We start from the raw sequence: 10,000 nt of genomic DNA, 5'->3' as shown, positions 1-10,000 counted from the left end.
TGTGTGTGTGTGTGTGTGTGTGTTGTGGAGACATCTTCACCTGGACTTACAGTTCTACTCAAAGACATTTGATCTGAAGTGAATATCTCCCCATGAACTGCGTCTCTCTCATCAGCTACTCTGGAGAAGGACTCTTTTTGGACGGAGCTTTAGAGAGTACACAACTCTCTGTGTGTGTGTGTGTGTGTGTGTGTGTGTGTGTGTGTGTGTATGGGTGCTAGAGAGAGAGAGATAACCACTTATAATATTTTAGATACCAGTATTAGAAGCTTACACCGACAACTGACCCGGAATCATGCATGGATTATGTGTTTTCTCTTCAGCAAATAGGATTGCTTCATTGTGTGTGTGCGTGTGTGTGTGTGTGTGTGTGTGTGTCCATTACCTCATCCATAAACTGATGATCTATCTCTTCCGCACCTCTGCTCTGGGAGATGAGATGCCTCCCAGCCTGTTCCAGAGGAAGAGGCTCTGCCCCCCAGTTCTAGCAGACGTTCTAAAGGAAGAGGTTCCGCCTCTCGGTTCTAGCAGATGTTCTAAAGGAAGAGGCTCTGCCCCCCAGTTCTAGCAGACGTTCTAAAGGAGGAGGTTCCGCCTCTCGGTTCTAGCAGACGTTCTAAAGGAAGAGGCCGTGCCCCTCGGTTCTGACAGGAAGACGCTGCTCGGCCCTCTCCTGAACAGAACATCTGGTTCTACACGGACCCGTTTGACCCGAGATTCTATCCAGGGTGCCAGTGACCACGGCAACAGTGATGGGTTGTTACCGTGGGCAACACATGCACAGTGCCCCCAGGTTACAGCCAGCTCTGCAGTTGAATGAGTGAGTGAGTGTGTGTGTGCGTGTGTGTGTGTGTGTGTGTAACTGGGCCAAGTGACTAGAGTGATGGTTAGACTGAATTATTGGAGCTGAATTGTCTCTGTTAATTCTAAATATTATTATTATTATTATTATTATTATTATTCACCTCCTCAGCCCCTCCCACCCTCCTGTCCAGCTTGTCTATTTGGAGTGACAGTCGAAACTGACACATTTGTGAAGTGTTGTGCGATGCCTGAGGTGACAACAACATTTTTATTATGAATCAAAGAAGCACAATCTACCTCAGTCATCTGCAGGGCAACCAGCGCCTCTTAGTGGATATTATCAGTACTACAGTTTGCAGAGCTGCAAGTGCAGAGCCACTCCTAGTGCTGCCGTAGGTCCTAACTGATAATGAGGAGTGTTTAGGTAGTTTTGCTGTAGTCTACACACTACAGTACTACATTACCCATACTGCACTACAATTGCTGTAGTCTACGCACTGCAGTATTACATTACCCATACTGTACTACATTACCCATACTGCACTACTTTTGTGGTAGTCTACGCACTGCAGTACTACATTACCCATACTGTACTACATTACCCATACTGCACTACATTTGCGGTAGTCTACACACTGCAGAACGACATTATCCATACTGTACTGCATTTGCGGTAGTCTACACACTGCAGTACTACATTACCCATACTGCACTACATTTTCGGTAGTCTACACACTGCAGAACGACATTACCCATACTGTACTACATTTACAGTAGTCTACATACTGCAGAACGACATTACCCATACTGTACTACATTACCCATACTGCACTACATTTACAGTAGTCTACATACTGCAGAACGACATTACCCATACTGTACTACATTACCCATACTGCACTACATTTACAGTAGTCTACATACGTTCGACCGGCGTCGCGTCACACAGAGCCAGGTTGTCTGCGCCACGCCCCTTTTTTGGGGAAACAAGCCCTCAGAACAAGCCTGAAACAAGCCAAAGTGAACGGGTGTTGTTCACGGTCACTGATCTATAACGAATAACTTATTATTTATAGATCAGTGGTCGCGGTAGACAGACATGCCGATAAGTGGCTGTGTGGTTGGGTGTACCAACCGCAAAGCTAAGAACCCCTAACATTAGGGTACACCAAAAATAAATCAGACCAACGAAAACGGAAATCTAGGCTAACACTTGGCTAACACTAGCAGCTAGGCTATCGGCTACGACAGAAATTATCATATGTTGGAATTATCTAACGAACATACTTTACATCCAAGCCTGTCAGTCAACTACACAACATTACAATTAAAATAAGAGGCCAAAAATACAGGAAAACAATTTAGTTATTTAACTGGAGATTCAATGAGATAAGAGTATGTCTGGGTATGACACTGGCCACTGCTACTGCTAGCAGGCTACTCGGGAGACCGAAGGGACATGTTTTTACTTTGATTGAATTAAGCTTTTGAACGTATTTTTCACGGTCAACGACCTGCAAAGTGGTAATATATTGAGTGGTCCTATTGATTCGTTGTGTTTTCTGTTATCATTTACCCCTACGATTTCGGTACGAATTACGTTTATTGAGCCTAATTTGCATTGGAGTTAATGGGAGACGTAGTTTGTTTCCCCCAAAAAGGGGCGGGAACGTTCGTCGCGAGTCAAGTTCCCGGATGTGCCGGTCTAACGTATAGGGTGGATTCGGGTAATGTGGGACACTTGGTAATGTGGGACACTTAAGGTTTGGGTGGTTTATTCTGTGCTTAAAGTAAATACAGTCATCAAAACCTTTAGTATTGGTCTACCATGGGTGTCTGTGACTGAAATAGCATGACATCACAAGAGTGATGTCAAGAAAAGAGTCGTGGCCAATGTCTTTCAGATGCTCCCCACTGTAACTGCTCAACATGGTCAGTGACATAGGAATTTGGCATAATTAATGTTAAGGTTTTATTTTGGCAAAAATGAAATAAGGTTCCTCATTGTTATTAATTTATGTTTGGGACCTGTTATACAAGCAATATATGCATTCATGTCTTTGAAATCTGTTTTAGTTCATTTTTTATTTGATATTTCTCTGCTGTCCCACTTTATCAAATGTCTGATAATGTGGGACAGCATGATTTGATAATCTGGGACAGTACTATAAATGAGGAAAATATCCATGAATTAAGTTGAAATTTTCATATTAAAGGTTGTTGAATGTAGACCACAGTTCAGCTAGTCTAACTATCACTATATTTTCACTGTTTTCTAACAAATTGTCTAATTATGTCCAGTTTAGCTAAATTGAGCTAAATTGAGCTAAATTTAGCGATCAAGCTAACTAGCGCATAGGCCATCATTTCACCAGTTAGGCTACATTTTCCCTACTTTAAACTACAGTACCCATTTAAAAGTTTACAAGGCCCTTTGCAGCTCTATCAGACCTACAGGTACACATACATACACACACACACACCCCACACACACTGTAGTACACACAAACACACACACAGGTGATTGTCCCAGATTATCAAACAAACTGTCCCAGATTGTCAAATTCTGACGTTATTTTGGGTTTTGGTGCAATGACCACTAATAAGTATATAACGTCAATTCTATACATGGTATTCCATTTTTTTCTCCTGATCTAGTTAGGACACATCTTAAGGATTATTTTGAGGTATGATTTGTTGATATCAGGTTTTAAATAAATTCACAAAAATATAACAAAGTCAAAATTGCAAAAAGTGTCCCACATTACCCGAATCCACCCTACTGCAGAACGACATTACCCATACTGTACTACATTACCCATACTGTACTACATTTACAGTAGTCTACATACTGCAGTACTACATTACCCATACTGTACTACATTACCCATACTGCACTACATTTGCGGTAGTCTAAACTCTGCAGAACTACATAACCCATACTGTACTACACTACCCATACTGCACTGCATTTGCGGTAGTCTACACACTGCAAAACTACATAACCCATACTGCACTGCATTTACGGTAGTCTACACACTGCAGAAAGGAAATAGACCTCTGAAGTTCGCCTACAAAAAAGCTACCATCTTTGCCCATATTTGGAGTTACGGTATCTGACGATTTTTCCTATGGGAAATTAACATGGGGATTTGGAATTATCACACCTGTTAAACTCTCGCGGGGATGACAAAATCGGAAATTCAGGTGTTTTCCTGAACACACTTTTGTCCTCTGCCTTCGAGAGGAATATGTGATCTCCGGTACGCGAAGACGGCAGACTTTGATTTTCGCTACCCCAGAGCTAACTTGCAATGCAACTTGCCATTAAGTTAGTTAGCCAGTTAGCTCTGGGGTAGCAAAAATCAAAGTGTGCCGACTTCACGTACCGGAGATCACAGTATGCACAAGAAGGCAGAGGACAAAAGTGTGTTCAGGAAAACGTCTTTATTTAAGACTATATCGTCCCCGCGAGAGTTTAACAGGTGCGATAATTCAAAATCCCCATGTTATTTTCCCATAGGAAAAATCGCCAGATACCGAATCTCAAAGATGGCAGCTTTTTTGTAGGCGAACTTCAGAGGTCTATAGAAATGTGCCTGCTGCTGCTTGTGCACCAGTGGTCAGTCAGAATACTCTTTGTTTATCGATGTTACCACTAGAGGTGCTGTTACACCTGGTCACCCAAACCCTGCCCTCACCTGCGGCCCAGAGCTCACCTGTGTGCTGTCACAGTCCATTACCTGCCTGAACTCTCACCTGTCTGAACCCGTCGCCCTCCTGATCTCCCGCCAGGCTGAGTTTGATCAGCTTTAGCTCACACACACTCCTGCACCATCTCACGTAGCAGTGTCAGAGTCACACTCTGGTCGGCAGACTCAGAAATGTGAGACATTTGTAGCCATTTAAGGCTTCCTGTTCTTTTCTTTCCTCCATTTCCCACAGAACTGAAGAAGCGACTAAAATGCCTGCTGCCTGTTTTTTTTCTGTGATGGACATCAGTCGTGTCCCAGTTGTGGTCAAAGACAATCAAGTGTTTGGTCCCGAGTTTGGCAGCGATGTCCCCATGTTCTAAAGTGATGTCCAAACTGTGCTCTCCATGCGATGTCCCCATGTTCTAAAGTGATGTCCAAACTGTGCTCTCAATGTGATGATCGTTAAAGGAGCTCTAAGCAGTGTCGGGTAACGTCACTTCTGTTGACCTCACAACCAAAACAGAGAGCTAGCGCTATAAAGGGGTGGTGCGGGGTGCAGTTAACCGGGGTGCAGTTAAAGGGATGGTCCGGGGTGCAGTTAAAGGGATGGTGCAGGGTGCAGTTAAAGGGGTGGTGCGGGGTGCAGTTAAAGGGATGGTCCGGGGTGCAGTTAAAGGGATGGTGCGGGGTGCAGTTAAAGGGATGGCCCGGGGTGCAGTTAAAGGGATGGTGCAGTTAAAGGGGTGGTCCGGGGTAATATCATGTCCTTTGCACCATGACCTCGAGCCAAACAACCCCCCCTCCCCCTCCCTTGGTCAAACATTGGTCGAGTTAGTGTTATTGTGCAGGCGTTAATGGAACCAACGATATACAGTACGTCGTAAATTACCCCACTAATATTGCCCGGAATGGTACCAAGCTTCTACAGTAGTACAAATAGGGTTTGCACTCCTAAAACAAGGCATTGGGAAGTTTGTAAGTACACCAGGAGTTCATTTAAAGAACACCAGGAGTTTATTTAAAGTACACCAGGAGTTCATTTAAAGTTTATTTAAAGAACACTTGCCTGATGGCTTCCACTCTCCGCTGCTACCGCTACCATTGTGTCAACATCACTCACACATAGGCCTATACACGTACACACACACACTCCAACGTAGGCCTATAGACGTACACACACTCTCCAACGTAGGCCTATACACGTACACACACACTCCAACGTAGGCCTATACACATACACACACTCTCCAACGTAGGCCTATACACGTACACACACTCTCCAACGTAGGCCTATACACGTACACACACTCTCCAACGTAGGCCTATACACGTACACACACACTCACACGTAGGCCTATACACGTACACACACACTCACACGTAGGCCTATACACGTACACACACTCTCCAATGCTTACATTTGTATGGTCTGGACCAACTTATGTATTAGCTTAGAGTGCTTACAATTAAATAGGCATCAGTTGAAGCTGATGAGAAGGCAACCTAGACTGAGCCCATATTTCCCTCCTGTGTCCGGTGTAAGTGAGCTCGGTTATTCCATTTATACCATTTATACCATTTTTATGTACGCTAATGTGCAAACGACTGCATTTTTGCAAGTTCCAAATATGTATGGAGTAGAGCTATCGCTTGCTGAAACACAAAACGACCTCTAAGTACTGTATACCACTGCACCCAAACATAAATCAGGTTTAGTCATTTCTCTTTGAACTGCTTGATCTTCCTCCATTCAGTAGGCCGAAGTGCTTCTTCATTTGGAAAACATTAGGGGGCATGAGGTGGAAACTGGCAAGAAAGACAGAAACAAGAAAGTAGGCAATCTAACTTATTCTAAAACATAGGCTACAAAACGCATAAAGACCACGTCAATTAGGCAACATTATTTCCAAGCATGTTTATCCACAGAACCTATTGTAGTGTTTTAATGCATGACCTGCCAGCACATGAAACACGGCAGATAGAGCATCTTTTATTGCGGTGTCATTCGGCCATCTCTTTTTGCATGTTTTCCCAATTAATACTACAGGCAGGCGAGAATATAATAAACGATTAACAGATGATAGACAATATAAAAGGGGTCTAAAAAAACGCTACTACAATATGTTTTAGTGAACTTAATTGTTTGGAAGAGCAGAGGAACTACATTTGAAGAGTTCTTTTCCAAAACGCTATATCCACCATTTTAATGAATTTAATAAAAATGTTTAATAGAATTTTAATAAATAATTTTTTCAAATGTTGTTTTCCAAGTAATTTCAGTGGAACTGCAGTTGGGTTATGTTTAGTTGATTTATCTTTACTCAATCAAAAGTAAACAAACAACTGCATTTTTATTGATATTACCTGAAATACACAATTAAATAACATGACTTTTTTTTTTTTATGTTTTCAAAAATGCATTTAAAGCGTTTTGGAAAAGAGCTCTTCATACTCAGAAGCACAATATTGAGATTTGAAGGGCTACTGTAATCTCATCCATTTAAAGTTATTGCGCAACACTGCTATTGGTCAGCTTTAACCTTTAACCTTTCATTAATTGAACCCAACTGGCTCAACCCACCTTTTGCTTTTGATCCCACCAGAGCCCCTTTAGGGAGAGCCGGTCCACTTCCTATTAACTCCATTGTACCGGATTGTTCATGCAATCTGTTGAAATTCCGCTAGGGGCGTTGCCGAGCAAGTGATAAATGAATTGTGGTCTATGGGGCTAAGCGGCTAGAACTCGTTTTTTTCACAGTTGACAACTTCATTTCTTAATGTACATTGTCGTAGTAGCTACTTGAGTATAGGTTTTCCACTGGAAATGAAATAAAAAGTCACTCATGTCCTTTCTGCTTTTCATAGGATGGGCCGTTTTCCCTGTAACATGCTAGCATTTAGCTCATGGATGCTCGCGACAATCGCGACCGATTACGACCGTCGTGAAGCTGAACCTTCTTTTAGGTCTATGGCCGTAAAGTGGTTTGCTTGTGTCACGTGACATGAAAACTTTGAAAGGGTTTTTAGGAATAACAACACATATTGAAAAATGTATTGGTCAGCTGATTGTCAAGTCAAGTTATCCTGCATCGCATGCATTAATGCAATTTTAGGAGAAAAAATTATATAACGAGAAATGTGGTACTGGGGGGTTCAGCTCCATTGCTACCCATTCATTCATCACTTGCTCGCGATCGCCCTCTAGTTGCAGTACCATGCGGAAGTATTTCGCTAGTGGTCCTTCTCCCCTTATTAGACATTCTCTGATCCCACCCTCCCACGGCAATTATCTCGTGCAGTAGCCTACTGCGCATGCTCTACCATATTCGCCGTGGATACGGGGATACATCGCTCCCAAGCTCGGGGCCTTGGTGCTGAGGATGGTTACCTGGGGGGTATTCCAAGTATGTGGTTTAGTGACACACCTGGCGAAGTTAACTCAGAGTAATGTAAGCCTAACCACAGCCCTGTCTGAGTTTTGGCTGGATTTTGTATATGAAGCTGTTGTGTATCCACTGCTATGCATTTTCCCCTTGAGAGAAAGTGTACTTCATGATGGTAATTTTATCAAATGTATGCATGCAATAAATGTTTGAATACAACCCTTCCACCTTCGAGTTTATTGTGTAGGCTTCTATCAACACTGTCTCTTCCACACCTGCAGATGTCAGTGTTCACTGTTGTACTAACGCAGTATGGCACTAGACTAAAACGCAGAAGAAGAAGTAACCGGAAGTGAGGTTTTAACTGTCGTAAGTGGTTTGTTGATGTTTGTGTCAAACTCTCGGACATTCTGTTGGGGAAGATCCGCGGATATTCGAGGGATATTCATCAGACGACACTCTATAACGATAGTGACAGGCTCTTCAACGAGTGAGTTGTAGAGCGCATGTCTCTAACTCGCTTGGCAATACATTTTCAAGAGCTGTTAGCCGTTAATTATTGTTCCGTATGAACTAGCTCCTTAGCTAACGTTAGCTAACCACAGCTAGCTATGACTATTCTTCCAAAGAAGAAGCCTTCTTCGACCGGTGGAGTGACCGACCACTCCGATGACCCCGACAGGCGCAGCACCACCGACCCGCACCCCCACGCGCACCAGCACGCCAACCGGACGGGCTCGAGACCGCGGGCCTCTCCGCCGCCGTGGCCGTACCAGGCCGCGCCTCACGCGTCAAGAGACGACAGGCGGACCGAGCCGACCTCCCGGCCCCAACAGGCCTCCCCGCAGCCGGTGGCGGCTGGCTCCTCGGTAGGTCCGTGCGAAAGCAGCACCGCCGCGGCAGTGACGTGCATGGTCGGGACCCGCGGAGAGCTCGCTTGCGCCAACACAGTCGGTAGCTGCTGTTCAGGACCCGGTCTGAGCAAGAGGCGGCGGCAGACTGCATGCTCCAGCAGCCTACCGGGAGGCGGTGGCGGGGGTCCCGGGACCGAGAGCGAGGAGGGGGCCGGTGGAAACAACAGCGAGGACGAGTACGAGAACGCGGCATCTCAGCAGAGCGCGGACCCAGCGACAGTCGAGCAGGTGAAGTGTGCTCCGCGAGCTGACATTAGATAACCGGGTTAATTAGGCAGCGGTGCCACGGGGAGAGTGCTGTTCCTATGTGACTAGTTACACGTGAGCGCGTTAACCGAGATGATTCCAGAGTAACCGGGCCGGTTGGTGCGAGGCTTTGTTTACCTCACCGGCTGTGCTGTCTCCCTGTCCAGCGCACGCTCAAAGAGGGTGTCTGCCGGCCCAGTGGTCAGACTTTCATGGACTGTATAGATTAATGCACATTGTTGATAAGACGAATACATCATAAGTGGTCATGGACTGTATATTAGTGCACATTATTGATAAGACGAATACATCATAAGTGGTCATGGACTGTATATTAGTGCACATTATTGATAAGACGAATACATCATAAGTGGTCATGGACTGTATAGATTAATGCACATTATTGATAAGACGAATACATCACAAGTGGTCATGGACTGTATAGATTAATGCACATTATTGATAAGACGAATACATCACACATGGTCATGGACTGTATAGATTAATGCACACATGATAAACAAGATGAATACATCTGTAGAACCCCATGAATAGCTGTTCAAATCCCTAAGAGATCCAGAGCTAGACGAGGACTACCTGCACTTCAGGCAGATGCACAAATCACAACACTGGACTACTAGGGCCCTTGGATATGAGGGTCATCATGGTTGTGAGCGAGATTGGGTTGTTTTGGTGTGGATTAAATGAGGTCGCCAGAGATGTACAGTGTTGAGGTTGCCAGGTTTGATGTGTAAGCTAAGGTTGCCAGTGTTTTGTATTAATTGAGGTTGCCAGGTTTGAGGTCAGGCACATAGCCACATAAGGGCCTGGGTGGGCCAGTCAATCAGAAATGCAAAGCGTTAACTTGAGATTCAAGGAACGAAATTTTGCAGCTAAAATTGAATCAAACTCCGATTGAATGACATGAAATGTAAAAAAAAAAATGCAACAGTGATTG

General features: G+C 44.3%; 1 protein-coding gene across 3 annotated transcripts in view; it reads left to right on the top strand.

The window, feature by feature from the left end:
* The first annotated feature begins 8,241 nt into the window (after positions 1 to 8,241).
* otud5b (OTU deubiquitinase 5b) overlaps positions 8,242 to 10,000 on the top strand; it is a 12,821-nt gene continuing 11,062 nt past the window's right edge. For all 3 annotated transcript variants that reach the window (XM_062545200.1, XM_062545199.1, XM_062545198.1), the window contains exon 1: positions 8,242 to 9,024. In XM_062545200.1, coding sequence (XP_062401184.1) covers positions 8,494 to 9,024 — 531 coding nt within the window. In that variant the 5' untranslated portion in view covers positions 8,242 to 8,493. The remainder of the gene's footprint in view (positions 9,025 to 10,000) is intronic.

Source organism: Sardina pilchardus, chromosome 9 (assembly GCF_963854185.1).
Source record: "Sardina pilchardus chromosome 9, fSarPil1.1, whole genome shotgun sequence".
Classification (NCBI taxonomy): domain Eukaryota; kingdom Metazoa; phylum Chordata; class Actinopteri; order Clupeiformes; family Clupeidae; genus Sardina; species Sardina pilchardus.
The sequence above is the reverse complement of the archived record's forward strand: the minus strand, read 5'-3'. Positions and strand labels throughout refer to the sequence as shown.